At 57.3% G+C, this 27,999-nt stretch overlaps 8 protein-coding genes across 8 annotated transcripts; 5 read left to right on the top strand and 3 right to left on the bottom strand.

Annotated features, from left to right (window-relative positions):
* Window positions 1–21: 21 nt before the first annotated feature.
* CDEST_00107 (Putative Zinc finger C2H2-type, P-loop containing nucleoside triphosphate hydrolase) lies at window positions 22–4,003 on the bottom strand (the record flags this gene model as incomplete). Its single annotated transcript, XM_062916266.1, has 6 exons — window positions 22–1,135; window positions 1,374–1,649; window positions 1,826–1,937; window positions 2,014–3,255; window positions 3,331–3,526; window positions 3,677–4,003. 6 exons carry the CDS (start codon window positions 4,001–4,003, stop codon window positions 22–24), a joined length of 3,267 nt encoding a protein of 1,088 aa, XP_062772317.1.
* A 1,997-nt stretch (window positions 4,004–6,000) lies between these two features.
* Window positions 6,001–10,825, top strand: CDEST_00106 (Putative helicase, Zinc finger, RING-type, Helicase superfamily 1/2, ATP-binding protein). Its single transcript, XM_062916265.1, has 10 exons — window positions 6,001–6,964; window positions 7,116–7,837; window positions 7,961–8,062; window positions 8,171–8,397; window positions 8,475–8,508; window positions 8,570–8,748; window positions 8,847–9,816; window positions 9,898–10,083; window positions 10,155–10,305; window positions 10,371–10,825. The coding sequence occupies exons 1-10, from the start codon at window positions 6,449–6,451 to the stop codon at window positions 10,467–10,469; spliced, it is 3,186 nt and encodes a 1,061-aa protein (XP_062772316.1). The 5' UTR covers window positions 6,001–6,448; the 3' UTR covers window positions 10,470–10,825.
* A 345-nt stretch (window positions 10,826–11,170) lies between these two features.
* On the top strand, window positions 11,171–13,610 carry CDEST_00105 (Putative heterokaryon incompatibility; the record flags this gene model as incomplete). The annotated part of the gene is made up of 2 exons (XM_062916264.1): window positions 11,171–11,600; window positions 11,677–13,610. 2 exons carry the CDS (start codon window positions 11,171–11,173, stop codon window positions 13,185–13,187), a joined length of 1,941 nt encoding a protein of 646 aa, XP_062772315.1. The 3' UTR covers window positions 13,188–13,610.
* A 1-nt stretch (window position 13,611) lies between these two features.
* CDEST_00104 (Putative aspartic peptidase A1 family, aspartic peptidase domain superfamily) lies at window positions 13,612–16,085 on the bottom strand. The gene is made up of 3 exons (XM_062916263.1): window positions 15,051–16,085; window positions 14,042–14,950; window positions 13,612–13,972 (listed from the first exon to the last, which is right to left on the bottom strand). The coding sequence occupies exons 1-3, from the start codon at window positions 15,553–15,555 to the stop codon at window positions 13,614–13,616; spliced, it is 1,773 nt and encodes a 590-aa protein (XP_062772314.1). The 5' UTR covers window positions 15,556–16,085; the 3' UTR covers window positions 13,612–13,613.
* A 1,968-nt stretch (window positions 16,086–18,053) lies between these two features.
* Window positions 18,054–19,926, bottom strand: CDEST_00103 (Putative cytochrome P450; the record flags this gene model as incomplete). Its single annotated transcript, XM_062916262.1, has 5 exons — window positions 18,054–18,228; window positions 18,320–18,486; window positions 18,579–18,685; window positions 18,746–19,070; window positions 19,132–19,926. The coding sequence occupies 5 exons, from the start codon at window positions 19,924–19,926 to the stop codon at window positions 18,054–18,056; spliced, it is 1,569 nt and encodes a 522-aa protein (XP_062772313.1).
* Window positions 19,927–21,448: 1,522 nt separating this feature from the next.
* On the top strand, window positions 21,449–22,608 carry CDEST_00102 (Putative isoprenoid synthase domain superfamily; the record flags this gene model as incomplete). Its single annotated transcript, XM_062916261.1, has 6 exons — window positions 21,449–21,482; window positions 21,615–21,806; window positions 21,866–22,022; window positions 22,071–22,160; window positions 22,222–22,255; window positions 22,312–22,608. The coding sequence occupies 6 exons, from the start codon at window positions 21,449–21,451 to the stop codon at window positions 22,606–22,608; spliced, it is 804 nt and encodes a 267-aa protein (XP_062772312.1).
* A 401-nt stretch (window positions 22,609–23,009) lies between these two features.
* CDEST_00101 (Putative GroES-like superfamily, alcohol dehydrogenase-like, NAD(P)-binding domain superfamily) lies at window positions 23,010–24,181 on the top strand (the record flags this gene model as incomplete). Its single annotated transcript, XM_062916260.1, has 3 exons — window positions 23,010–23,133; window positions 23,192–23,211; window positions 23,264–24,181. The coding sequence occupies 3 exons, from the start codon at window positions 23,010–23,012 to the stop codon at window positions 24,179–24,181; spliced, it is 1,062 nt and encodes a 353-aa protein (XP_062772311.1).
* Window positions 24,182–26,013: 1,832 nt separating this feature from the next.
* On the top strand, window positions 26,014–27,587 carry CDEST_00100 (Putative glycoside hydrolase, family 28, pectin lyase/virulence factor). Its single transcript, XM_062916259.1, has 4 exons — window positions 26,014–26,189; window positions 26,276–26,434; window positions 26,491–26,636; window positions 26,700–27,587. Exons 1-4 carry the CDS (start codon window positions 26,109–26,111, stop codon window positions 27,442–27,444), a joined length of 1,131 nt encoding a protein of 376 aa, XP_062772310.1. The 5' UTR covers window positions 26,014–26,108; the 3' UTR covers window positions 27,445–27,587.
* The last annotated feature ends 412 nt before the right edge of the window (window positions 27,588–27,999 follow it).

Below are 27,999 nucleotides of genomic sequence, written 5' to 3'. Positions count from 1 at the left end.
TGTAAAAAATATATGCATGCCTCACGTCCCCCTCCTCATGTGAATCCGCTCGTGCCGACGGCAGTCGTTGAGCCTCGCAAACGCCTTGCCGCAGTTGGAGCAGGCGTACGGCCTCTCGCCAAAGTGGCTCCGCTCGTGGCCCTTGAGGTTGATGTTGCGCGTGAAGGTCTTGGAGCACATGTTGCAGCGGAACTTGGCGGGCTCGACGCGGCGGCTCATCTGCAAAAAGGCCGAGGGCGCGTCGCTCAGCTCCGGGTGGTAGTTGCGCACGTGGCGGTCCTTATCCTTGTTGGAGGAGAAGCCGAAGGGGGCGTAGTCGCAGGCGTCGAGCGGGCACCGGTACGGCCGGTCGTGCCGGGCCTGGTGGGCGTCGCGGTCGCGGCGGGCGTCGAAGCCGCGGTGGAAGAAGGCGCAGAGGGTGCGGTGGCACTTGTAGAGGTTGGGGCCGTAGTAGAGCTCGATGGTGTCGGCTCCGACGGCGGCAGCGGTAGAGGGCCGGACGGTGGTCTCGATGGCGGCGCGGTGGAGGGCGAGGGCGGCGTCGAGGCGGGGGATGCCGATCTTGTTGCGGTCCTCGATGGGGCGGCGCTGGTGGGCCAAGATGTGCTTCCAGAGGCGGTGGAGGGACGGGTAGAAGGGGAGGCCGGAGTAGGCCGCGATGCTGTCGAGCGGGAGGTCCGGGTGAGGCGGCGAGGCGGACGGTTCGAGGTCTTGGTCGTAGGCGGAGGTGAAGCGGTCGAGGGCCGAGGTGAAGGCGGCGACGTAGTGTTCTCGCCGGAGCTGCTGGACGATGGTGACGGCGGCGGTGGTGGTGGTGGTGGTGGCCGGGTGTGATGTTGATGCGAGGAGGTGATGGGTGTAGATGCTCGAGGGGGACGACGGGGCGGAGGCGGTGGCGGGGGCGGGGAGGAGGAAGACGTCCCGGCACGACGTGATGACACTGTCGATGTGTTTGTACCACTGCGAGGCGGCGTAGTCCTGGAAGGAGAAGTAGCCCTGGAGGATGTGCTGGCGGCGCTCGGCCTCGGTGTAGTCCGGGGCGGCGAAGCAGCGGAGGGAGAGATACCGGAGGCAGAGGATGGCGAGGTCGCACTGAACGGACTGGTCGTTTATATGCTCGGTGTTGACGAGGTGTCTGGGCATGTTAGCGAAGGGTTGGTGCCGGGGAGGGTGGGGGGGGAGGGTATTGCTGGTGTTTTGTGATATATATGCGAGAGACTTGGGGAGTAAAGAGAGAAAAGGATAGAAGAGGGAGTGAGGAAAGTAAAGGGAAGGAAGATTATACAGCAGGCTGGAGAGACGACCACATCGCGAGAGACGTGAAAAGGGGAGTGATTGAAGAGATGCCAAAGCATGGCCCGAGGGAAACCTACTTCTTCGCCGTGGAATGGATCAGCCGGATGTTGTCCCCCGGCAGGACCTGGACGAGCGAGCCGAGGAAGTCGGACACGTTCTCGGTGCGGATCATGCGCAGGTCGAAGTCGACGGCGTCGTGGTCCGGGTCGAAGGCGAGGATGGCCTGGATCTCGTGCCACTTGAGCGGACGGTGGGCGCAGACGAGCCAGCCGAGGAGCAGTTTGGCCTTGGCCCAGTGCTCGGGGGACAGCTGCGTGAGGTTATCTTTGAGGGTGCCGAGGAGGGTGTCGTACCTGGGGGGTGTTAGTCGGTGACGGTGACGGCGATGGTGCTTGTGGTGCTTGTGGTGGATAATGTGAAAAGGAGTGAGATGGATGAGAGACCGACACGTCGTGACACCGGAGATGGTATGAGAACAGGTAGCAAGGCAGAGAAGAGAAAACATAAAAAGAGGACACGAAGAACATACATCGTGGACAACTTATCTGGCAGCATCCCCGGCTTGACCTTCTCGAGCAGCTCTTTCTTGGTCATCTGCTTGACGAGATACTCCATGGCGAGCTCGGCGTACAGAAAGACACCTACAACAACCCAAAAGGTCAGCTCATATTACACGAGACGGGGAGGCAGCCTCGAGACTCTTCCCCCCTCACTGACCTTCACTCTGTACCGCAACCTGGTCCTCGATGACCTGGACGTCGGCTTCCGTCAGGTTGAAGCGCCGATTCGCCTTGGCCAGCTCGGCCGGCTCGAGCCTCTTGCGGACGTAGCCACGGATGTCCTGCGCGTTGTTCTTGACGTCGAGCGTTACCTCCCTGCCCCCCTCGCCGGGGACGCCGTGCTTGGCCATGACGCGCCTCACGTCGGCGGACGCGGCGCTGACGAAGAGCACGCGCAGCGACCCCTGGCTGACGTCCTCGCAGCGCGTCACCTGGGCCGCGAGGAAGGCAACGGCCTGCTGGACCTCGGTGGGCGCGGCGCACTCGTCGAGGCCGTCGACGACGAGGTACTGCCGCGGGTTGATGTCGAAGAAGGCCTCGAGGAGCGGGAGGGCGGCCTCGGGCGAGCTGAGGGAGGAGCCGCCGCTGTTGGTGATCTTGTCGGCGCAGAGGGGGAGGATCGTGGCGTTGTTGTTGTTGTTGTTGTTGTTGTTGTTTTTGGTGCATGAGGTGTTGCTCTCCACGTCGCCGTCCCCATGATCCGGAGAGTCAGGGGTCATGACCTCGGCGGCCGAGACGAACTGGTGCAGGAGGCTCCGGAGGATGCCCAGGTACGTGGCCATGTCCTGGTCGCCCTCCTGGCAGTAGAAGTAGCCCACCTGGGCGCCGGCCGGGATGACCCTGCCCTCGCGGATGAGCTCGCGCAGACGGGTGACGACGAGCGACGCCAGGATCGTCTTGCCCATGCCCCGCGGCCCGTGGACCCAGAGCGTCGAGTCACGGGGAGGGTCCTCGCGCATCCAGTTGGACACGGCGTCGTACCGCTTGTACAGCCACCGGCCGCTGTCCGGGCACAGGCCCCGCTTGCGGACGAAGCTGTCGTGGAGCGTCTCGGTCTTGTTGGGCGCCGCGATCCATTTCAGGATCCGCGTCTTTTGCTTGCTCTTGCGGTCCTCCTCGCGCTGGCGGAACTGCCTCCACGACACGGCGTAGGCGACCTCGTACTGCTGGTACCCGCGGCGGAAGTCGTGGTCGGCCGGACCCGGGGCCGGAGGCGGAGGCGGGGACGGGGGCGCCGCGGCGAAGCCCGAGTCGACGGCGCGGAGGAGGGGCAGCCGGTCGCGGTGGACGCGGCGGCCGTGGGTTCGGATGAAGTCGGCGTGGAGCGCGATGGACGAGGCGAGGTGAGCAAAGGTCGATTCGAGATCTCGCCACGTTGCCCTGTGAAGCCTGGTCCATACTTGGCCGTGTTGTCAGATGATGGATGAGTAGGGGGGGGGAGACCAGGAAGGTTTCCTGCAGCGCAAACACTTACACGTGCGGAGGGAAAAGAGCTTGTAGGCCAGTCTGTGAAACTCGAGAACGTCACGGTAGAGGTGCAGCAGGCATCTCCTGGCGTCCAGCGAGCCGGCGAAGAACTGCTTGTATTCCTCAAGGGGCGGGATGTTATGTCCCAAGCGTTGGTAGACCTCGAGGATTTGGTCGAACGCCTTGTCGTTGACTGTTGTGACCTGGCCGAGGTGTGTTACTATATTGTACCTCACATGTGGAATGAAAAAGAAAACAAAAAGGAAAGAAAGAAGCAACCAAGAAATCACGAAAAAAGAATATGTCTTGGTATTTATTTCTATGTCACGGCGGGTTGATGAAGCTTTACTCACCTTTAACAGAAACCTCATCGGGCCCCAGACATACGCCATGATGCTGGCAGCTCTGCTGGGCTCCAACTCCTCCAAGACTTCCTGCAGGCCGTCCATGCCGTCAAAAAACATCTGGATCCGGCTGAGGTTCATCATGGTCCGCTTCTCCTGGCGCTGGAACTGGATGGCCTGGAGGTCCCAGTAGACATCGCGACTGGTGGCCTTTTCGAAATCCCAGACGTGGTTGGTGTCGAGGAGAGCCTTGAACTCGTCGGCGCTCTGTGTGAGGGCGTCTCCGAGGTCGTCGTGGAGGTCCTTGTCCGGGACGGCCCCGAAGGTTTGAGCCATGGCTGGCGATAGACTCTTAGGTCTGATTACGGCCCGGCGCGGGACGGGACTCTCACCGGCTATGCACGGAATCGAGAAATCCAAAAATTTACACGTGTACGGGGCCTCGGATGGGAGATAGATACAAACAAGGTTGTGGATCGCTGAGTTGGGCCAGGACCACAACAAAACATAAAAGAAGAACAAACCCTCTCTCAGCCAGGACCCAACTGCTGCGGGGAGGATGTGTACGCTCTCAGTGAGGTAGAGAGAGAGAGAGAGAGAGAGACTCAAAACAGTGGAGAGCTGATCGCGAAACAGGGAAAAGGGAAAAAGACGAGTCTCGGAGAAGGAAAGCGAAGACGGAGACGAAGATGGAGAGGAAGATGAGGAAGAGGACTCGAACGACATCCACCCGTCCGGTCGGTTGCCAACGATTGAGATTGAGGCTGATGCTCTGCTCTGCTCTGCTCCTCACAGCAAAAAGAGGCAGCCAGGCGCAACGGGAACACCAGACAAGAATACCACAACCCGTCCGAGCAACCCCTGCAGGCGAGAAGAGATACAGGGTGATACAGCACGCCCTAGAAGACAGAGATAGACAGACAGACAAGACAGAGAGAGAGAGAAAGAGAGAGAGAGAGAGAGACGATCCAGGAACACGCCAATGAACGTTGTCATGGCCGGGGGCCCGCCTGGCGTACAACTTGCAAGGGGGCCGCGAGGAAGAGGGCGCTAGGCAGCCCATGCACTGCCACACACTCCCATGCTCCCCTCTCCATTCTGCCCCGTTCTCCCGGCTCAGGCCGTGAGGAGAGGAGGTGTGCTCTGCTGTAATCTGCTCTGCTATGCTGTGCTGTGCTGCGTTGTGCTGTGCCCCCTGTTTCTCGGGTGCTACGCTATAGTCTTCACAGTCTGCCTCCCCCCTCTCCCCTCTACGTTTTGTTTGTCAGGCCGACGACTTCCACAAGTCTCTTGGCCTGCATATTGCTCCCGGCCCATGGCAGCTTTGGCTTGGCTTTGAGGGGGATTTTCGACTCCCGCGGACGCCTTGTGAGGGGTCATGGCATTCGTTCCCGCGTGGGCGGCCAACGCGGGGGTGGTGTTGTTTGTCGTCGTCTCTCTCTGTCTATCTCTGCAGTATCCTCCATTCTATATCCATTAACAGAAGCCGGCTTAACCTGATTGTTTGTCGCAAAGACCAAGACCGAGAGTCTTTCTTTCCCCCGTGTTGACTACAACTCATGCGTGCTGCAACTTGTCATGTGTGAGTCTCGTGCTGGAGCTGTCGTCGTCCCACAACCAACAACTCGAGTTGGAAATTGACGCATCACGAGACTCTCCCAATCTCGTCGGCGTCCACGAGACATAAATCGTCAATCTACGTCACATCTCCAACAAACCGAATCGGAGTCTCCTCCGAACAAACAAGAGGCTCACGAGAACAAGCATCGGCAAGGTGGGCATTTCCCCATCATCCCGAACCTCCTTCCGGTTAGTGAGGCTCTTGGGAGAGCCCCCCCCCCCCCCCCCCCGGTCGGCGGACTCCGAAGGCCCCTCTCTCTCTCTGTGTCTCTCTGTTTCTCTTTCTCTCTTTCGCTCGAGGCGGAGCAACCGTCGGTGAACCGGGGTGCCGGGGGCTTCTGGGGCTTCGATGGCGCTTCGGGGGCGGTGCAAAAGCGGGTTGCAAAGCGGGTTGCAAAGCGGATGAGAAGACCCAGACAACCCCTGGACTCTAGACTCAAGAGGACCACCCAGGAGACCCCAAGACACGTTTTGGGGGCCGGGACCCCTAGACAGGGACGCTATTGCACTAACCAAGTGGAAAAACTACGTATGCGCGGGCCTGGGGAGCCGCTGCAGCGCAGCCGTAGTCTTCGGCGATGTGCGAACCACCAACGGGATGCACCATTTTGCCTTCATCATCGTCCGCCCACACTGCGCCTCACGGCGGGCACACATATCACATGGGGAGGGGAGAGAGGTGACGAACATGATGCATAGCAAAAAACGGTCGCCTTTCCGATGCCTCGCGTCGCCCGTCATCATGTGGTCAAGTATGAGGCATGGTTCGCCTCGTTCCTTTATGCTCTCACTCACCCAACTCACTCTCCATCTCTTGTGCAGTCGCTGAGCCTCATTTGTGTGTTGTTGTTGTTGTTGTCTCTCACTCTCTCCCACTCACTCACACACATTCTCTCTCTCCAGCACCGGTTGCTCGAGGAGATCCCTGGAATTGGATCGTGAGACAAGACAGGCGTAACTCGACGAGTTCGTCTCTGAGATTACTCGAGTTCCCGGTTGAAGCCTAGAGTTGTCTGGTCAAAGTCAACATAGTGATTGACAACAACAAACATCAACGGCTCCGGACTCTGCTCCGACAGCAGTCAGACAGACACCCTCATCAACGAACACAATTTCACAACTCCCAACCCCCAGTCCCCCCCCCCCCCCCCACCGTCCTCCATGTCGTCGCTAAAGAGACTCCTCAACGAGGAGGATGACGAGCTCCACTACCCCGATCTGTCTTCCATGTCCCCGTACGGCTCCGTCCCGCCATCGTACCAGGGCGACCAGGAGTACACCGGCTTCCACCCGCGCCAGACCCTGTTCCAGAGCCCCGACGCGCCCCAGGAGACGCCCGTGTTGGAAGACCTGGACTCCATGGACGACGTCTTCAGCAACATCCTTTTCCACTACACTGCCGGCCCCCAGCTGGGCGCCATCGACTTCGGAGACGAGGCCGAGGCGCCGCCTTTTGACTTTGAAAACGCCCTCGAGACATGGGGCAGGAACACCGCCGCCGTGTCCCCCGAGGCCTCGTACACGTATAGCACCCCCCAGCCGTCCCCCGGAGCGTCATCGCAAGACTCCCTGCGCGTGACGCACTCGCCCTCGCTCATACCCGAGTCCAGTGTCACCGGTTCCGACTACTACTTGTCTCCACGAGATGATGAGACGGACAAGGTCTGCTACGGCATGGTTAGTTGCCAATCTCTTCATCTCTTCTCTTTTCCTTTCTCTGTCTCCCTCTCTCTTTCTCTACCTCCCTCTTCCTCCCTCTCTCTCTACACCTCTCTCCCATTTCTCTCTCTCTCTCTTCCATAAGCAAGAACCCACTCATAAGCAGTAGCTCTATAATGTAGACGTCAAGTTGATAGGCGACATGGGCGTTATCGACACCAAGATCCGCAACACCCACCACAAGGAATCGATGCGCGCCCCCGGTCGCCCCGTCTACCAGCGCTTCACTCTCAGCGAGCAACAGGAACACGTCCTTCTCGCCTTTCGGGGGTCCGACGGCGGCGGCGGCGGCAGCAGCAGCAGCAACGACGACGGCGACGAGGCTACCGAGTTCGGTTACCTCCGCTCCGGGCCCGGCAAGACCCTCGGCGAGCTCCTGCGCGGCGGCGGTGATGACGGCCTCGAGTTCGAGCCCATTGCCCAGACGACCGCCCTGCGCGATACCATCGGCCGCGCCAAGAAGCCCGTCGAGGCCATGGTCAAGGTCGACATCAACGTCTACGGCCCACGCGCCGCGGCGGCCAAGGTCGGCGGCAAGCTGTCGGATGGGAAGCTGTGGCTGCAGAAGCCGGACCACGCGCGCGCCGGGTTCCCCTACGAGAACCCGCATGTGCTCGCCACCCGCAAGGCCGAACACGCATCCGGGGATGCGACGATGACGACGGTGAGGCATGTCCGCGGCGACGACGGGGACCCTTCATCGCCGTCGGGACGCCAGCCGCGCGAGGAGAGGCTTCGGCTCATGATGATGGAGGTGTACGACTCGATACAGAAGAAGCGGCACCTCCGCCGCGAGGACGGCGTCCAAGGGCTCAAGCACGAGTTGCAAGAGTAAGTCGATGTTGTCACTGTTATGTGGTTTTTTCTTCTTCTCGTGTTTAGTCTTTCTTGATGGATGAATATCGTTGATGGGAGGCTTGAGTCAAAACTGAGTTAATGCGTCTTTTCTTTTAGACACCAGAAACAGGCTCTTGCGTTCATGCTCGAGAGGGAATCCGGCCACATCGACTTGGCATATCGCCTGTGGCATCCCGTGATGGAGGAGGGCCAGGAATGGTGGGATTTCCCCTTTTCTTTCTACTCCTTCTTTTCATAGTTCTATTCTCCTGTTCCCCCAAATCCCCCCTATCTATTCCCTCTTCCACATCAACTAAACGACACCAGGTTCCGCCACAAAATCACCAACATCAAGCAGAAAAGCCGGCCGGACGAGCGAGGCGGCGGTATCCTGGCCGACGAGATGGGCATGGGCAAGTCCCTGTCCATCCTCTCGCTGGTCGTGACGACGTTGCAGAACGGCCAGCAGTGGGCTCAACAGGAGGAGCAGAGCAAAGAAAAGAGCCAGGAGCTGTGCTACTCCGGCTCAACCCTGGTCGTTGTGTCGTCTGCTCGTGAGTGACGACTTCTTTCTCTCTCGTGAAGTGAAGGTAGGTGTTATAGCAACAGCCACTGACTGACTCGAATCTAGTCCTCATCTACGAATGGAAGAACGAGATTGCCAAGTGAGTGGCAGACCTCCACGTCTCCCGTCTGTATCTCGCACCCTCTAACGGCCCCTTCTAGACACGTACAGGGGAATCTGAACCAGATCCAATATCACGGCCCGAAACGCGAAAAGGACATTGACAAGATCAAGAACTCCAACATCGTCGTGACCACCTACAACACCCTGGCGGCGGAGTACGAGAAGAAGTCGTCCATCCTGCACAAGATTGGATGGTACCGAGTTGTTCTCGACGAAGGTGAGAGGGATTTCTACTTATCTTGCCCCCCCTCCCCTCCTCCATAATTATCATATATCATCATCATGAACGGCAACTGACCCCCCCAATCCCTCCAGCCCATGTCATCCGCCGCCCGGCCACGACCTTTTTCCACGCCTGCCGATCCCTCCACGCAAACTCGCGCTGGTGCCTCACGGGGACGCCGATCCAGAACAAGCTGGCCGACATCGGCGCCCTCTTCGCCTTCATCCGCGCCAAGCCCTTTGACGAGCCCGCCATGTTCCGCCGGTACATCGAGGTGCCCTTTGAGCAGAACGGCGACGCCAGGAAGATCAAGGAGCGCCTCATCCTGCTCCTCGACTCGCTCTGCCTGCGGCGCACCAAGGAGCTCCTCGCGCTGCCCGGGCTCGAGGAGCGCGTCAAGGAGCTCGCCTTCACGCCGGCCGAGCGCGAGCAGTACGACAAGACGAAGCGGATCCTCATGCGCACCATCAAGCAGAAGGTCGGCGAGGTCGAGAAGAGCTCCAAGTTCGGCCTGTTCCAGGCGAACCTGCAGATGCGCATCCTGTGCAACCACGGCACGTACCAGAAGCCCTTCTCGTGGTCGCGCCGCAGCCACCGGCTGAGCCGCCTCGAGGAGCGCGAGGCCGCCGTCTCGGCCCTGGGCCGCAACGCCGAGATCACCTGCGACGGCTGCCACCAGCCCATGCCCATCCTCGGCTCGAGCCGGCTGCGCAACGAGGCCGAGGAGCAGTGCGCCCACGTCCTCTGCTCCGAGTGCCTGGAGGAGTCAGACATGTCGGCGCCGGGGGGTCCGACGAGGAGGCGGCACTGTCCCGTGTGCGAGAACTGGATGAGGACGGCGGCCAGGTCGCAGCAGGCGGCGGCTTCTCCAGCGGCGGCGTCCCCGTTGATCCGAGTCGACGGCCCCGGCGGCGTGTCTGGCGACGTGGACATGGTTGACGCGCCGGCGGCGAAGACGTCGGCGGATAAAGACGACGAGCTTTACTTCAACCACATTGGGTATTCGACCAAGATGGAAGCCTTGATCAGGGATGTCAAGGAGGATGTCTGGACCACCAAGAGGTATGTAGCAGCAACAGCAGCAGCAGAATCAGTAGCAATGATGGTGCCGCTCGTTGTACGGTGTTGCTAACTGATTTCCAGTATCGTCTTCTCGTGCTGGACGAGGACGCTGCACCTGGTCGGCATGCACCTCGAGAGGGCCGGCGTCCGGTTCGACATGATTGACGGCAACTGTCCGTTGTCGGAGAGGCAGAAGATCCTCGAGAAGTTCGCCAAGGAGGACGGCGTGCGGGTGCTCATCATGACAACCGGCACGGGGGCCTTTGGGTAAGTCTCGAAACCCCCCGTAGGATGGATGGATGGATGGATGACCGACCTGATCTAACCGTTATACGCAGCCTCAACCTCACCTGCGCCAACCGCGTCTTCATTGTCGAGCTGCAATGGAACCCCAGCGTCGAGAACCAGGCCATCGCCCGCGCCATCCGGTTCGGCCAGGACCAGAAGGTCCTCGTCACGAGATATGTCATCAAGGGGACGGTCGAAGAGGTTTGTCTTCTCCGTCATGTCGTGTCGTATTTTGATATGACGTTACTGACTGACCCGCGCCGTAGGAGATGAGATCACAGCAGAACGTGAAGAAGAGCCTCGCGGCGATCGGGTTCGACGAACAGGTCTGCGATGCGGACCAGATGGACCAGTCGCACGCGTAGATGGGATACGACACTGAATGATTGCATGATTGACATGGAGTTACGGGATACTCGCGGCGGCTAGTTTGAGACAGGCACGGAAACGCACATAAACACTAACACACGCACACACACATATATAGACGGGGGGAGAGAGGTTGGATTTGTTTTGTGGCAGCGCCCTCGCGATGCTGGCATCCTCATCCTCATCCTCATCCTCACGCCACTTTGGCCATCCATCCTCGTTTTCGCGATAGAAGCCGAGTCTGCAAGCTGGGCTTCGACCAGAGACTCTCGTCGCGTTTTGCTAAATACCCCAAAATACCAACTCTTTTCTTGCCATACTGCTCAAGATTTCATCCTGCATAAGCGACTACATCGTATACAAGTAATTACTGATCGACATTGTCAATCGGAGAGACGGTCGAGTTGCGTTGCATAACCAAGCAAGATCAGGCTCTCTTCACACACACACACACACACACATAAACTGAAAAGCCGAAATCTGCCTGTTCGCCCTATTTCGACACCCTGCATGCTTAGACTGGTTGCCTTCATGCAAGACTCAGCCACGCGGGCGTCCTCCAACACACCCCCGTTGCTCGTCTGACAGCACATAAGTCCCTTCCGCGGCATTGCAAGGCGGAATCCGATACGATGCAGACCGTCGTCCTCAGATTCCCCTTTCAACGCCCAGCAGCTGCATTGCGACCAGCCTCAGCATGGCCGAGACCGCAGCGATGCCCCGCCGGCTAATGCACCGGCGGCGCCGGTCCGCGACGGATGACGGAGCGGTCGTCCCGGATCCGAAGCGGAGCCGGGAGACCGGCACCGACGAGGCGTGCTGCTCTCGGTGCCGGCTTCTTCTCACGAAGGAAGGCCTGACCGAACTCAACTCCGCCGGAGGGCTTCGGCATTCCTCGTATGCCGAGTGCTGCGCTTCAGCCATGGAGGGATGCGAAGTCTGCGTCTTCATCATCGTCGCGATCGAGAAGAAAAAAGAGCACAAGTGGGACGCCGATGATGTCCTCACATTCCGAAACCGTGCTTCCGAGAGACGTCCCGGTGCTGTCCCCTTCGGCATCGATGTCTTGGAGGGCAGTCTTTCTTCCGGTGCGGTTGTAACAAGCATCTATCCGTACGCCGAGCAAGGTGAGTCAGTAATCTAGCAAGTGATCTGGACCTAAACATTTATCCATCACAGTCTTTCTCGCTGACACGCCGACAGGTAATCCTGCTGGCGACGGCATCTATCGAAGACCACTCCAGAGAGACGTGAAGAGCGAGAGAGCAATCTCCCGTGCCCGCAGACTATATGCCGCATGCAAGGAGTCCCACAAACTTTGCCGCTACGCCAAAGACACCGTACTCCCCTCCCGTGTCCTCGACCTCGGCACGGCCGCAGCCCCGACGCTGAAGCTCTACGTCAACGGCACCGAGGAGCACGGCGAGTACGCCGCACTCAGCTACTGCTGGGGCGGACCGCAGCGCGGCCTGCTGAAACGGAGGACCCTGACCAGCATGGAAGAAGGGATCAGGATCGAGGGCCTGCAGCAGACCGTGCGGGACGCCATCGCCGTGACGAGAAGGTTGGGATTCCGGTACCTCTGGATCGACGCGCTGTGCATCATCCAGGACTGCAACGCGGACAAGGAGAGGGAGATTGCGAACATGGCCATGATCTACAAGAACGCCGCTGTCACCATCGCGGCCGGCACGGCGGAGAGGGCAGGCGACGGGTTCCTCGATATGAGGGCCACCTACCTGCCGGAGCACAGATTCTGCGTCCCGATGCAGGCCGACGGGGGGATGGGAACAGTGTACCTCAGGGCCGAGGCCCACATCCCCAAGCACACGCTGGACGGGCGCGGCTGGGTGCTGCAGGAGTTCCTCCTGTCGTCGCGGATGCTCATCTTCTCCGAGTACGAGCTGCTGTGGCAGTGCAAGGAGACGGAGCTGCGCGGCGGCTCGGGTGACGGCAACGGTGGCGGCCTGGACTACTTGCAGACGCAGGAGGGCCTCCCCTGGAGCGTCTTCGACGAGGAGACGGAGTCCGTCTTTGGCAACGAGGACGTGGAGAGGCGGTACCTCTGGCGGACCATCGTCGAGCAGTACACCCGCCGGCGGCTCGGCTTCAAGGACGACCGGCTGAATGCGCTCAGAGGGGTCACGAGGGAGTTGGAGACGGTGTGGCGGGACGGCAACGAGTTCGGGCTGTGGAGGAGGTGGTTCGTCGAGCTGCTCGCTTGGTCCAAGAAGGGCTGTGACGAGGGCGACGGGGAGAATGAGGAGAAGGAGATGACGAGGGAGACGAAGAGGGCGCCGAGCTGGTCGTGGGCCTCGGTAAATGGGCGGATCCGGTTTACGCAGATGTTCGAGAGGGAGGACGCGTCCGTTCAGGAGGTGAATTTGCTGGAGGCGCGGGTATCGAGGCACGTCGTGTTGAGGTGTCGGATGGTCGATGATGAAGAGGTCGATCCTGCAATGTTTGAGGACTGGGGAAGCGGCAAGAGTCGGGTGGACGTGTTTTACGATTTGGACGACAGCGTAGACGAGGTAGGGGAGAGAGCCGTGAGTTATCTGCTCTTGGGGACCATCAGAGACAACGGAGGCCTTTCGGGGGTTGCACTCATGGTTGTCCAGGTTAGCCGAGGCTTTTTCCAAAGAGTCGGGTTGGCGATATTCGACAATACCCAAGTCTGGAAGGACACCAAGTATCGAAATGTCAGACTGCAATAGACGTAGATGACGCTCCGAGTCAGGCTTGTTATTATCAAGTGGGCAGTCCTAGTCCTCCCTGAGCTGTAACGATTACTAGCAAACTCGGCAGGGAACGTGTCTTGGAGGAGGAAATCAATTCTGCTTTTATTCGTTTGATGATATAATCAACCGCCCGTGATATAATTTGACGGCCGTTCTTCGTAACCGGTTGCGCCGTCGTCCAGCCCAAAGGCGATCTTCGCCCAATGCTCGCTACAATCCTCATGCGCCGAATCAACGTCAAGAATAAAATAAAAAAGGATCTCCCCCGTCATGCAAAGAATCGAAAAAATATGCCACCGCTCCAATGCGCCGTATAATCCATTAACCCCCCAGCCCGCTCACAGATGATGCTCAAAGGACGCTCTCCTACCAACATGTACAAAATGACGTTTTTCTCCACATCTACAGAAACATCGCTGCCGACACCAGCGTCGAAATAACGGCAAGCATGCTGGGGTTCGTGGCGGATGCCGGCGATACCGTGCCTGCCGCTGGGACCCCCGACATATCCGGCGGGGGGCCGGTAGGGAGGGTTGAGCCCGCACCCGGGCCGGAACCAAGTCCGGATCCCAGACCGGATCCGGAGGCCGGCGGAGTAGTGGTGCCGTTGGTGACCGGCGGCGGGGGCACTGTCCCGACGGGATCGGGGCACAGCCCCCGGATGGCCGCGATGTCTTCCGGCCGGCTAATAGGCATCGTTCTCGTGCCGCAGTTGCTGTACTGCGCCAAGTAGGCGGCGTTGCTGTCGAGGTCGAATACGGCTGCCGAGCGAGTTAGCATCCGACTCAATCCACATGAGAAAAAGAAGCATCAGAGAGTCCAAAACATACCATAGGCAGAGCGCAGAAAGGTATCGCCCAGCAGCGTAAAGTCCGAGCTCGGCACGATGCCCAGGTAGCAGGCCGGCGGCGTCGTGCGCAGCTCGCGGATCATCTCCTTGTAGGGGACCCTGATCTTCATGCCGTCAAAGTCGAAGTCGACGGTGCCGTTGAGGCCAACGAGGGTGCACGAGACCGGGTAGAAGCCGTTGGCGTCGATGCCGGGCGAGCCGAAGTCGGCGGCGATCATGCTGGCGAGCGCCTCCGGCAGCAGCGTCAGGGTGGCGCCGCTGTCGAGGAAGACGGGCATCCTGCTGTTGGGGTACACGCGGGTGCGGCGGCTCGGGGGCGTCAGGCTGAGGGAGTTCATCGTCACCCAATACCGGGCGACGCCGTCCGGGGCCTGGCCGGCCGGGACGATGGGCAGACGGGCGAGGGCGCCCGAGAACTTGGACGTGTCGATGCCGCCGAAGATGATGGCGCCCTCCTGCTCGTCCTTGGAGCCGAGGCCGAGGCTGAAGGCGCGGGTGCGGGTGACGCCCTGGGCGGCGAGCTCGTCGACGAGGTTCTTGTAGCGCGTGTTGACGCCCTCGCCGTAGCCGATGCCGAGGATGCCGGCGAACTGGTCCTCGGAGCTGGTGGCGACGCCGAACTGGACCTGGCGCATCGTCGAGCGGGAGCCGGCGAGGGAGAGGCTGTCGCGGACGTAGGTGATGTTGGCGGCGCCGATGCCGTAGCGGAGCGTCTTGGACGTCTGCATCGACACGGCCGTTGACGAGCGGGCCGAGTCGTAGAAGCCGACAGCCTCGCAGAAGCGCTGGTCCGCGGCGGCCAGAACGGTGCAGTCCGGGTTCACCCAGAGCTCGAAGGAGCCTGTGTCGAGCTGGGCATACACTGCCTGGGGTGGTGTGCCGATGTTGACTGGGGAGCTTGTTAGTCCCTGTGTTTGGATGGATGGATGTAGGTATGCTATGTGCCCTAGTAAAAAGGGGCATAGGGAAGGGAGCGGTTCAAGACTTACGTTGGGCATAGTAAGCCACGTCAGACCGGTTGGCAAGCTTCGCCTCGACCTGCCGGCTGAAGACGCCGCGCTTGGTGGAGTGGATGACGGGCAGCGTGACGAAGGCGCCGTTCAGGTCGACCTGGTCGTCGTCGACGGGCAGCAGGCCGCGCATCGAGACCGGAGGCTTCAGCCGCTGCGGGGGCGCCTCGGGCAGGGCGGCTTCGAGGTCGTCGTCGCCGAGCATGTCGTCGAGCAGGATCTTGCGCCGCGAGCGCGTGCGCCGCTTCCTCCTCGGCCCCGAGGTCACCGGCAGCGTCATCATCATGCCGGCCTCGGCGTCCTCGTCGGCGGGGAGGGATAGCCCGCGCGGGGCGACGTCGATGCTGTCCTGCGTGGTGTAGGGGATGGTCGGGAGCGTCGTCAGCGAGGTGAAGTCGCCGTCGTCTGTTGGTAGCTGAGGCCATGCTTGCGTGTTTCTTCCGAGTAGCGACAGGGCCAGGATGGCAGAGGAGAGGAGCGCCATTTCCGGCGCTGGAGAGGGGTGATGGGCGCTATCGCGGTCGTCGCCACATGGGAACTGTCTCAAACGACTGCGGGCGACTTTTGTTAATACTCGGGCTTCGGCGTAGAGCTCAATGGTTGCACCAGGCGGAGAGGTAAGTTGTCGATTAAAGAGCGTGTGGGTTACAATCCGGTTGATTGATTGGGTCAGACAAAAGGAATAGAGATAGATAGTGAAGAATGTGAAGGCTAAGTCGGGAAGAAAGAAGAAAACGAGGTAAAACAGTGCTAGCTGTCGATGATGAATGGAAGACAGGAAGACCACGAGCACGAGGGGGTTGTTCCGCCGGTGACTCGACTCGACTCGACCCGACTTGACCTGGCTTGGCTTGGCTTGGCTTGACGAAGAGACGATGCCGCCGCCTCTTCAAACGGCAGACGCAACGCAATACAAAACACGGCTTGGCTACCGAGAGGATGGAAGAGAAGAACTGAGCAAAAGCATGCCCCACCGTCGACGCAGACGACGATTCGAGGGCAGAGAAGAGGAAGAAGAAGAAGAAGAAGAGATGATGGAGAAGAGAACTGCTGTGACAGTGACAGGAATAGAGACCGGGAACGGGTACAGCAACGGGAATAGATCGGCCTAGAGAGGCCAGGACACCACGCGAGAAGACGAACCAAACCGATGATGGCCTGGCTTGTCTTAGACTCCCAGAGCTGTCACTGTCAAGGGAGAGACGAGGGGGGACGAGGGAACCACTCTTGTCTCGAAAAAAGGAGCGTATGGCCTCACACGTTTTCCCACTCTCTGCTGGTACAGTCCTCCTACCTGTGCTGCCGTCCAGAATCCGTGCTACTAGTACGTATGTGATGTACTTAATCCCTTGTCAGTGAGTTGGGAAGGCCCCTGTCGCAGTGCGGCTTAATGAGTCAAAATCCAAATTTGGCTCATGGCGAACAACTCGCGGCGCCTTTGACTTGGTGTGGGAGGTTTTTTTCCTCTTTCGTTTTCGGGGGCGGAAACAAGCCCAGCAAATTCCCAACGGGATCATCCTCAGATGGACAAATGCTAACCACCTCCTCTCCCCTCTCCCCAGCTGTTATTTTAAACGTCGTCTCACCCACAACGGTCTTGGCTCCTTGGGGGATGGTGCCAGTCCGCCTGACTTGGCAAGCCGGCCTTGGCTCCTCGAAAGAGAATGGGAAGAGGTCTGTGGGCAGACGCCATAGGACACTTCAAACAGTTGACTCCGGGGTCTGGCGTCACAGGTTGAACAAGGGGGAACCAGGGGGAGGGGCGGGGGGAATCGTTGTCTGTCGTAGATCAGACAAACCCCTGAGACGACTGTGTGAGAGAGCCGCTGCCACTAAGCCCGAACCGGCAAAGAGCCTTTTTCTCCTCTTCTCACCAGACTGAGTTGTTTGACGGGTCCGACGGGCCAAGGGAGAGCTTTCGAGCGATTCGAGTATCTGCGGCCCGAGGGGCGGAAAGACCACAGCCGACGTGATTCGGACCAGTTGCATCGCCGTGCCCATGGTCCGAAAGCGAACGGCAGTGATGGCGATCTGACAATCGCGACTGTGCCTGTTGGATAGACTTAAAAGTGCTCCCTGGCTGATCCCTCCCGGGCAAGGAATCGATCGGACAGACAGTCCGTGAGACTTGATCGATTCAAGTAGTTTTTCCCCCTTTGGGCACCGTGAATCATCATGCCAAACGGGTAACTCTCTCGGTCCATATCCAGAAGAGCAGAGTTTCCACGGGAAAAGATCGAAACCCAGCGAGCAGACATTCTGCATGCTTCCTGGAATGTGTGCTGAAGAATGGAACTGCAACAGCGAACGCTGCCCGCACTCGTCCGAAATGCAATCCTCAACTTTAGACTTCTTTCGCGCAGCGCTTGACGGGCGTGCAAGCCGGTATGTACACCGTCTACGACGTATAATAGATGCTATTTATGGCTCTTTCGTGGCCGTGCCCTTCCAAGGTTCCTCGCCGCCCATACCGACCACCACCGTCCCCGCCCCCCCTCTCCCCTCCGGATTCCGGTGAGGAGTCTCGATTGTTGATGGGGACCGTTTTCACGGAGAGCGATCACGCGGTTGCCGGTTCTGGTCAAACCGGCTGTTTAGATATCCATTTCCATGTAGCAATGCAGAGCCGTTTTTCGTGGGTGGCACGCTACGCCATGTCTTGCCTTCTACGCGTCCATGATACGGTTGCTCTATGGTCTACCTGAAGCCACTCGACAGTGATTGGCCGCTCTGAAGCCGTTGTTATTACATGATCGACCTAGAATTAAAGAAAACGACCTGCTCAGACAACTATAGACACTGTTGAAGAGCGCTAGAACCGAGCCATCGGTACTCTACTTGACGTTCTTGTTGGCAGGAGGACGCTACTACACAACTGGCAAAGGAGGCCGCACATCCGTCGATGCCAAGTGTCGTGAAACCCAAGATCCACATACGCGGACATCGTGCTGGACGACCATCGCGGCCTCGTCTCAACTTCGCTCACTCCAGCAGACCAAGGACCTTGACCCTGACACCTTTCGTGTCGTCCCTCGGCTCGCCCAAGAAGCAGTCGCGGTGGTGGTCAATGTCCCTCTCTCGGACGACGTCGAAGAGCTCGAGTTCGAACCGGCGCAGGATCTTGGCGAGGGCGATGTACATCTGCGCCCAGGCCAGACTGTTCCGAAGAGTCAGCCTTTATTTGTTTGCTTACCCGATAGTAGTCGGTTCTCGCTGGCCGGCACGGCGAGGGAGTGAAGGCGACTTACTTCAGCCCGATGCAGTTTCTGTGTCCTCTGCTGAAGGCGACGAAATGCTTCGTGCTCTGGGCGTACAGAGGGTGCGATGGCTCCCATCTCCCGGGGTCGAATCTCTTTGGCTCTGGGAATGCGGCGGGGTCCAGCATCAAATCCGAGGTAGTCATGCCGACTGGTGTCTTGCGGCAGCAGTGATGATTAGTCCACATTGATCAAGCCTTGGCCATCCAAGACTGAGAGAGTGACCAAATCCATAGAAGTTGCAACTCACATTGCGTGGTATTACCCAATCTTGGAACTTCAGGCACTCATTGGGTGCTTGTAAGACCGTCCTTGCTGTGATGAGGCCGGCAATACGAAGCGACTCTTTGATAACGGCTGTCTTCACGCCGCGTTAGCATTGATGTCTGGGCAACTGAGTAGAGATGCCGCGTCTACTTGCCAGCCAGGGCAGACTCTCGATCTTGCTCAGTGGCACATAAACGTCGGGGTCTGGCATCGCTGTCTTCAGCTCCTCTCGTACCCTAGCCAAGTATTCCGGGTTGCAGTGAAGGTGGTAGATTGCCGTTGTCATGACCCTCCCGAGTGTATCGCCCGAGGCGGTCAGAATGGTGAAGCCCTCTTGCGCAATCCGATTAGCAGTCTTCTCGCCTTTGGGCAATTCCGACGCCAGGATCGTGTCCATCAGGTTGCTCCGGCCTTTTTCCACAGCCTTGGGTCTCTTGGACTCATCGACAGCGGCTTCGGCTTGCTTGAGGATATCCTGCTTCGCTGTTAGGACTGGCCAGCTCCCTATGACGACAACACGGCTGGGTCTGACGTACCGTAAACACATCTACGACGAGGGCCATATCCGACGAGATCCATCTGATGAACCAGCTGGGTAGCCCGAACGCGTAGGACAGAACCCATGGAAACTGCCTCACGACCGGGGTGACGTGGAGCAAGCCAACGATGCTATCTCTCCACACCTGGGCCTTTTTCTCGTCTTCCAACAAATGCATGTTCCCCCGTTCTCCAAGCGCGTGTGCGCAGTAGAAGTCTGTCCCGAACGCCAGCAGAGGGACACGAACGTTGATCGCCCGCCCCTCGTCCATGGCGCTTCGGAACACGTTGCACAGGAGGTTGGCCTTGTCGTGAACAAGACGCTCGTCTTTCAGCAGCGACTGCTTCGAGAAGAAGCCCGATATGGCACCCCGACGGCGACGATGGGCCTCGTGGCCGACGGTCCCGAAGATGCCGTCCGGCGTGCCCTGGACGCTCGCGCTGGGGGGGTACTTGTCCCTGCGAGCGCTGCCCCCGGCGTTGAGGACGTCGAAGAAGTCCGGGTCGCTGACGTGGAGCTCGTGGGGGTTGATTCTGACGATGGGGCCGTACTTCTCGTGCATTCGCTGGACTTGGAACGCGAAGGTTCTGCGGGGTGCACCAAATAGGTCGAGGTAGAACTCATACCACCCCGTGAACGCCGAGACCTTGGGGCCGGGGAACTTGGCCAGTGGGTGAAGGGTAAGACGGTATAGCCCAAGGGCAAGAAAGTAGAAAACGGACGCTGCCAATAGTATGGCTGGAAAGAAAGCCGTCAAATGGTCCAAGAGAGGACCATCAACGAGAAGGCCCATGATCAGTTTTCGTGTTGGCAATGGCGGCAGTCTCTTTCCTCCTCGATGACGATAATCAGGCGAGGGAAAAGGCCTTTAACCCCAATCTGATGGATTGAGAAGCTCAGTTGATCCTCATACCAGTTTTTGATTCCCGTTCCCATCACATCCAACCGAGTCTCTTGGCGGCTTCATGAGCAGATAATGCAGCCGTACGATATTGGCGTCAGTCGAGTGCGCAAACCCGACACGGCCCAGTCTTCAACGTGGCACAAACTGCAATGTTTGCTGCCTTCTTCATAGGACTAGGTTGCTAAAGAAATTATCAACCCGGCTTGATCAACAGCTTTCCCACCAACAAAGCCCGTGAACCGGGGGAGCCGGACCAACTGCGTGTGAGCAAACTTCATGTGGGAATGCTGACGATGGATGACATGTGACGTACGAGAATGCCAAGTCTTGCTGAAAGGACATGTCGACAGGAGGGCGTGGGGAAGCAGTAAACAGTCCAATGGACGAGCAAACTTACCGGATCTCTGGGAATCGGAGCAAACAATTTCGGATTGTTTGGAACAACGACGGCCAGCAAATGTGCCAAGAAGTTGAACCGGCCCTCTGGGACTCGTTGGGCCAGGGGGAAAGGGGGGTGGAGGGCGGCTTAGGCAAACCAAGTAACCAACGGCGAGTGAGCCAGGGTCAAGTATCTGATAACACGATGTATTCAATAGCATCAAACACGATGAATCGACAAAGGCACGCTTAGCACACGTGCAGAGGTTATCTTTGCTTGAGTTGGAGCTTCCCCGTCCCCTGTCACAGGTTTGCTGTCAATGAGGGGGCATCGTATCAAGTTCTCAGTGGCGGCGTTTGAATGAGTTTAGATCGGCGGTGAGAACCAGACTTGTCATTTTGAGGCTTTTGACAAACCTATGATGTTCAGCCGTGGTGTCCGAGACTTCCCGGCCGTTGAGTGCTCCATACTGGGCTCCAAATTGGCATTCTCATTCGTATCGTTTCATTGTCTACAGCCCTCTTGGACATGGTCATAGAACATCGGGCTTATGGCATAAATGGCAGATTGAATTTATTATAAAAGGTCAGTCGTCGACGTTATTCTAATACTGTGTGGGCTTCTCTAAATCAAAATATACAACCCTCTCTTACTTTATACCATCAGTAGTTCTTTTCTAGGATTTTCCCCCATCTTTTACCCTCTCAAAACTTCCACAATGGCATGTGTCGACGTACGCCGAGACCTCCTTCACCAGCTCAAGGGTCAAGGGCTCCATCTGCCAGATCTCAGGCTCTTGTTCAAGCACTGGCCAACGAACGTCAACCCCAACCTAGAGGGACTCCGAGCTCTTGCCCCAGGACGCATCGATAAGTACCGCACAGCTCTTTTCTTTCCATCCCATCTCGGTGTCTATGAATCGCTCAACTGACGGGTGTCAAGCCTCACTACGTGTGTCAAGAAGCGGAAAGCAGCAGGCAAGATCGATGTCGGACTTTTCACATCATTGTGGTATCCCGGAGCCGGCTTGAAATGCGGAGACATGATATCGTGCGTGGTGCTCTGGGTAAGTACACTCGTGGACTCCCACCGCAGGACGTCTGGCTGATACTGGAGGCAAATCTTCAAGCTCTTCCTTTGGGATGATGGTACGTTGTGTAACCGGTTGTTGCATGAGCTTTGACTGACTGTTCAACAGAGATCGACACAGAGGTCGGGCGCCTAGCTGACGACATGGAAGCCGCCAAGCTGTACCGCCAGGAAACCATTGAATACGTCCATCGCTGCCTCGGTCTCTCTGGCGATGCGAGACAGCATAACACTCCAGCCAACGAGATCATCGCTTTCTTCAAAATCATCGGCGACGCAGTGTGCGAGGCTTACGACCTCGGTAAGACTTGACATTTCTACAAGACCAGGACACAGCTGAACCGTAGACCGAACTCGTAGAGCACAGAGAGCTTCTCTTCAGAGAAATCGAGTTCTTCATGGAAACTTCCGAGGTGGAGCAGCAGCGTCGCTTGAGTTCCGAGCTCCCAACGACGGAGGAATACCTCGCCACCAGGATGGGAACTGGCGCCGTCAACGTCTGCACGATTCTTAACGAGTATGTGAGGAATTTCGATGTTTGAGAACACAAATTTGACACAGGCAGGGCTGCCTACGGAGTATCTCTACCGGTCGATATCCTCAGAGACGTGCACATGAAAGTCATTTGGGACCAAACCAACATCCTCGTCTGCGTGTAAGTTGCCATTTGTAAACACAGTGCCCTCATGGGAATTGTGCTGACCGAAGTTCATCAGCGTCAATGATTTGCTTTCGCTCAAGAAAGAAATCGTGAGTTAAGCTGGCATCAGCCTTACCCATGAAAGTTTGCTGACAGTCTGCCAAAGGACCAGCAGAGCGTCGAGAGCATCGTCCCGTTGCTCTACAACAATGTTGGGTCTCTTGCCGCAGCGGTTTCCATGGTCATCGAAATCATCGAGAAATCCATCAAAGAATTTGACAGTGCGGCGGCGCTGTTGTTGCTCAAGTTCGCAGACGATGAGGCCTTGGTTTCGGACCTCAAGATATACATCGATGCCTGCAGGCTGAATTGCACTGGCAACCTGAATTGGAGCCTCCAGACGGGTCGCTACGGTGTATCGCAGCAGACCATCACTGGCGGAGTTACGATGCGTTTGGGGTGAGAAGGATCGCACGAAACGCGAGAATGCTGTAGTAGCTCCTGAGTCAAATTGGTAATCACGAATAAAAACTCAGCAACAGTTTCCTGTTATTGTATCATCGTCAGCCTGGACAATGACGTTTGGTATAACGTTATGAACAGGTGTTGCAAACGTAATCATGTGAGCCGTGGCGCCCATTGATGTTGGCGCTTACGCATCAGTCAATTAACTGCTTCTGTCAGACGTTCGAGACTGCTTGCAATGCCTCACTCGGCTTGTTCGCCGTGGAAAAATCGTACGCAGCGGTGTGTTGAGTATAAAAAGTCGTAAGTAAATCTCATACCTCCGTATATAAATTCAATCGAAGAGCAGTCATTGCGTCAATCATGAACATCAACTCAAGTGTCTCTTGTCTCTCCATCATGGCTCTGTCCGTTCCCAGGTGCTCCAAACAGTGGAATGTCACTGGACAAGAAGGACTCGAATCCCTGAAGTTCTCCGAACAGGAGCTGCCTGAACTTGGCGATAGTCAAGTATTAGTGAAGTGTTGGTCCCCCTCCTTGCACTGTTGGAAGTTCCTTGGCTGATATTGTAGGAATCTTAGTGCAAGGAGCGACCCTCAATGTGAGTTTGTCTCTCTTCAAGAAGTGACATTCGATTGACCCCATTCATCAAGTTTCGCGACGTCACTATTCCTCGCGGTAAATATCCCTGGGACGTCAAGCCCAACGTCGTACCCGGGTCTGACGGAGCCGGCACCGTCCTGGCCGTTGGGAAACACGTCACACGATTCAAGCCGGGCGACAAGGTCATAACTATCTTGAGCCAGGTATATCTCGGAGGGCTCGTGACCGATCAAATCGCCAAAAGTGGGCTTGGCGGCGGCATCGACGGTACTTTCCGCACCGTTGGCGCCTTCAACGAACAAGGACTCGTGGCGATGCCCACGGCATTGACCTTCGTCGAAGCCGCTTCGTTAAGCTGTGCCGGGGTCACTGCATGGAACGCACTCTTCGGGTTGTCGGGAAAGAAAGTATCGGCAGGGCAGTGGGTGCTCACACAGGGCACCGGCGGAGTGAGCATCTTCGCCGTTCAGTTCGCCAAGGCGGTCGGGGCCAGGGTTATTGCAACCACAAGCTCGTCTGTAAAGGCGAAGCTTCTGGAGAAGCTTGGCGCCGATCACATCATCAACTATCGCGAGACAGCTGACTGGGGCCTGGAGGCCAAGAGGTTAACCGGAGGGGTGGGCGTTGACCTCGTTGTTGAGATAGCCGGCCCCACGACTCTGAGCCAAAGTCTCGCCAGTGTGAGACTTGATGGGACCATCGTCACCACTGGCTCTGCTGGCGGAGAGGCCAAAGGACAGGAGATGCCGACATTTCTAGACTCTTGGCTGAGCCTTGTTACGGTCCGGGGTGTTTGGGTTGGTAGTCGACTGCAGATGGAGGACATGTGCAGGGCTATCGAGGCCAACTTGGACACGCTGCGTCCTGTGATCGATTCTAAAGTCTTCCAGCTGACCGAACTGAAAGAGGCATACGAGTACTTGGAGTCCGGAAACCACCAGGGCAAGGTTGGAATTGAAATCAACTAGTGTGCCATCTGACCTGTTTGTCAGTTCCTTGTCTGAGCATTAAGCATGAAAGTTTCAAGTTGAGATACCTCAAAGCTCGTTTTGTCATCTGCCACATCGAACGATGCATCCTTGCTGTTGATAAGTTATTGTCATCAAGAAGGCGATCATGCCCCAATCTTCTGCGATAGCCAGCAAAGCCCGCAAGAAACCCACTCCAGGGTTGGTGGGGACGGTCTGCCGCTGCGAAACACTGTCACGCGTTGGGGGGGGGGGGGGGGGGGGGGTGAGTAATAAAAGCAGGCCATGGAGCGGCAGAAGGTCTGGTGCGAGGGAAGGGGGAGGAAGCAGGATTGTGATATAAAGCTCCCAGGGTAAGGCCAGTTGCTGATGTGCTCTGGCCGAGTGTCTTGTGAGCGACATAACAAAAGCAATGGGTCTAACGTGAAATACGGAAGACGGCATTGAGATTCAGGGTAGCGTCGAAAGATCTTCTGGCAGGGTTTGACTTTGGTAGTGTTTTCATGTGTATTATCAATCAATGTTTCTGTTTCATTAAGAGTAATATTTCTGCGGAACTCGTGCCCATAGCTTGAACTTTAAGCCCAACTTCGTCTACCAGAAGCTGTTGTCTTGCATCAACCTGAAGCAATTCTGCTTCACGGTCGTAAAATCTTTCCTTCTGCAGTCTATGGTTCTGTATCATCGAAATCAGAGGTACGCCAGGGTCTGTCAAAATTACTGTAGAAAAACAGGGGGAGATTGGAGCGAGTACGAAACTCGACTTTCCCTGCTAGTATTGCCGCTGTCCCGCTATCAAAAGCATCGTAAACCGATCTTTACGGCTACACATCATCAGCCAGGCACCATCGCGGGCAAGACAGAAAGACGAGATTGGCCTCCGCGTCTCGTCCATCGGGCGGAAGAACAGATCGTTTGACTTCCCGACGAAACGAAACAAGGAGTGACCAGACGAAGATGAGGTGATGCGCGTGTCCAAGTACAAAGTCAATGCTCCCCCTAGCCAATCGACGGCCAAGGTTTTCGGACGTGGAACGTCCCGAACGCTTCCAACCACCCCACGTGTGTCGAACTTCCATAGTTAAGCGCAAACTTCTTTGGACGACAAACTTCACCACTGTAGATATAACTTTTTGGCCGGACACCATGGTCAGTGGGATTTCAAAAGCATCTTCAAGCTCTCCAAACATGATTTTCCGATGAAGAGAGTTCGGCACAAACGGCTCGTAGCGAGTGTCATGTTGATTGTGGATTCGTGGAATCTTTTGGGGGTGTGACCCTGCGTCTCCGGACTCGCCCTCTCTCTCTCGACTGCACGCGCCCCCTGACTCAAAGAGATTAGTCGGTGGAGACAAGGAGAAATAAGGGGTGTCCCGCCATGGGCCGAAGGTAATAATTCCTCCGCAAATCAACTCCGAGTTCAACGCCCGCGAGTGGTCACGGAACATGTTCTTTGATTCACATGAAACGGTGTCATTTGAAGGCCGCAGGTCCTTCAACCCCGCAAACTCTTTCCTCTTCTGAGAACGAGTGCTCAAACTGACGACACTAACAGAACCTTGCCCTGTGATGTTGGATGATTTGGGAAATATCGACCATTCCCGCCGGCTGCGAATGGGTCCTGTCTGGACAAGGCATGCAAATACCCACTCACCGAAGTCGTTGATCGATGCCGGTTGTTCCCAAAGAGCCATATTGAACCGTTCGGACGGAGGAGGGTCCCCATAGGTCCTCCAATCATCGAGGGTCAACCTCTCTGTCTGTTACATTGCTGCGTCTTGGACCTGAAAGATATATAATACTTTCCCTTGGCATCCCGCTCTTGGCGTTCTGTTCCCCAGCCAGTCTCTGCTTCTCAACACCGCTCACCACTCGTTTCGATTCACCAACGTCGTTCTCTTTTCCCGCTCCTTTACCCCACGCCAAGATGGCCAAGATTTTCGCCCCTGTTGTTGCGGCTCTGCTGCCAGCCGTTCTGGTAACGGCGGCCCCTACCATCTCGAACGCCGTGAGCCGGTCCCCCCCCCCCCCCCGGTGGTCCCCATCGGATCTGCCAAGAAAAGGCTTTTAAGACTGACCCATGTTTCATTCTAGACTGGGAACGGCTGCACTGTTACGGATTACGCCGACATTGCCAACGCGGTCGCGACCTGTACTGATATTACGCTCTCAAACATCGCTGCACCCGCGAACAGCCCCATCGATCTCCAGAAGCTCCAGAACGGGGCCACCGTCACGTTCGACGGCACGACAGTGAGTTCATCCGACTTGGGGTGGCTTTTGGGACTGTGTATTGACTTGCTGCATAGACCTTTGCCACCACTGTTGACAAGAAATTCGACCCTATCATTATCTCCGGAACTGACATTACCGTCACCGGTGCCCCTGGCCATGTGATCGAGGGCAACGGCGCCGCGTACTGGGACGGCCTGGGATCCAACGGCGGTGGTGACAAGTAAGTCAATCCCCTCTCAAGCAGGAACGTCGGGTGGATGCTGCTTCTGACTCTCGCAACTAGGCCCAACCACTTTGTCGTTGTGAAGAAGACCACCAACGCCAAGATTACCAACCTGAACATCAAGAACTGGCCCGTCCACTGCTTCTCCATGACCGGCAACCAGGGACTCACAGTCTCCGGTATCAACCTAGACAACTCTGCCGGCGACGAGCCCAACGCCCAGAGCGGAAGCAAGGCCGCCGCCCACAACAGTGACGGCTTCGACATCTCCTCGAGCAGCAACGTCCTCTTGGAGAACATCAGGGTCCACAACCAGGACGACTGCGTCGCCGTCACCAGCGGGACCAACATCACCGTCAACAACCTCTACTGCTACGGAGGCCACGGCCTGAGCATCGGGTCCATCGGCGGCAAGAGCGACAACACGGTCGACGGCGTCGTCTTTTCCAACTCGGAGATCGTCAAGAGCTCCAACGGCTGCCGCATCAAGTCCAACTCCGGCACCACCGGCGAGGTCAGCAACGTCACGTACCAGAACATCACCCTCACGGACATCGACACCTACGGCATCGACGTCCAGCAGGACTACCTCAACGGCGGCCCGACCGGCGAGCCCACCAACGGCGTCAAGATCTCGGGCATCCGCTTCATCGACGTCGCCGGCACCGCCACCGAGCATGGCTACAACTACTACATCCTCTGCGGCGAGGGAAGCTGCTCCGACGTCACCTTTGAGAACACCAAGATCACCGGCGGCGGCAAGGGCGGCAGCTGCAACTTCCCTGCCAGCGGATGCCCGTCATAAGCGCTGCCCGCAGTTTCTTTTCCTTTGCAAATATTTACATGGAGTGTTGACCACACATATGACTTGATGACATGAAGCCTTGCTCCTTTAGTCAGGGGAAGCACTCGTACATAGATCAATCAATACCAGTGTACAAATCAATTGATGTGAGTATTAAATGATTTACTCCGGCTTTCTACAAGAGAACTTGCCGCAGTACCACTGCAAAGTGATGAATCTGGACAACTTCCGGTCTTCTCGCTGCATCCTGGAATGCTGTGTGCTATGTTCCCTCGGTCTTTGTCAGTTTCGAGTTCTTTCATGGATTCAATCGCTTTGCCTGTGATCAAAATCCGTTACCAGCCCCGTGTTAGTGATGCTGAGACTGATGGGACACCAACCGTCCATGCTTACATGCACAGATCTCGATGCCCTAGTTCAACAAGGGCTTGTACCACAGGGTAAAATCTCATCATCAAGCAAACAACCACATGTTTTAAATAAGAACTCGGACGAAGGGCAATGGTCCGCCGTCACGCTGCGCACGAGGCATGCAGCAGAACGATAATAAACTGC

Source organism: Colletotrichum destructivum, chromosome 1 (genome assembly GCF_034447905.1).
Source record: "Colletotrichum destructivum chromosome 1, complete sequence".
Lineage (NCBI taxonomy): Eukaryota > Fungi > Ascomycota > Sordariomycetes > Glomerellales > Glomerellaceae > Colletotrichum > Colletotrichum destructivum.
This window is presented reverse-complemented; position numbering and strand designations above follow the sequence as displayed.

What these genes read in the sequence shown, in the direction of transcription:
- CDEST_00104 (XM_062916263.1), bottom strand. Translation starts at nt 15,555, where the DNA reads ATGGCGCTCCTCTCCTCTGCCATCCTGGCCCTGTCGCTACTCGGAAGA. An exon ending in CGTGGCTTACTATGCCCAAC is followed by an intron (nt 14,951 to 15,050) that starts GTAAGTCTTGAA and finishes CAAGCTCCCCAG; the next exon opens with TCAACATCGGCACACCACCC. An exon ending in CTTTCTGCGCTCTGCCTATG is followed by an intron (nt 13,973 to 14,041) that starts GTATGTTTTGGA and finishes CTCGCTCGGCAG; the next exon opens with CCGTATTCGACCTCGACAGC.
- CDEST_00106 (XM_062916265.1), top strand. Translation starts at nt 6,449, where the DNA reads ATGTCGTCGCTAAAGAGACTCCTCAACGAGGAGGATGACGAGCTCCAC. An exon ending in TGGAAGAACGAGATTGCCAA is followed by an intron (nt 8,509 to 8,569) that starts GTGAGTGGCAGA and finishes GGCCCCTTCTAG; the next exon opens with ACACGTACAGGGGAATCTGA. An exon ending in TCAAGGGGACGGTCGAAGAG is followed by an intron (nt 10,306 to 10,370) that starts GTTTGTCTTCTC and finishes CCCGCGCCGTAG; the next exon opens with GAGATGAGATCACAGCAGAA.
- CDEST_00100 (XM_062916259.1), top strand. Translation starts at nt 26,109, where the DNA reads ATGGCCAAGATTTTCGCCCCTGTTGTTGCGGCTCTGCTGCCAGCCGTT. An exon ending in CCCCTACCATCTCGAACGCC is followed by an intron (nt 26,190 to 26,275) that starts GTGAGCCGGTCC and finishes GTTTCATTCTAG; the next exon opens with ACTGGGAACGGCTGCACTGT. An exon ending in TCCAACGGCGGTGGTGACAA is followed by an intron (nt 26,637 to 26,699) that starts GTAAGTCAATCC and finishes TCTCGCAACTAG; the next exon opens with GCCCAACCACTTTGTCGTTG.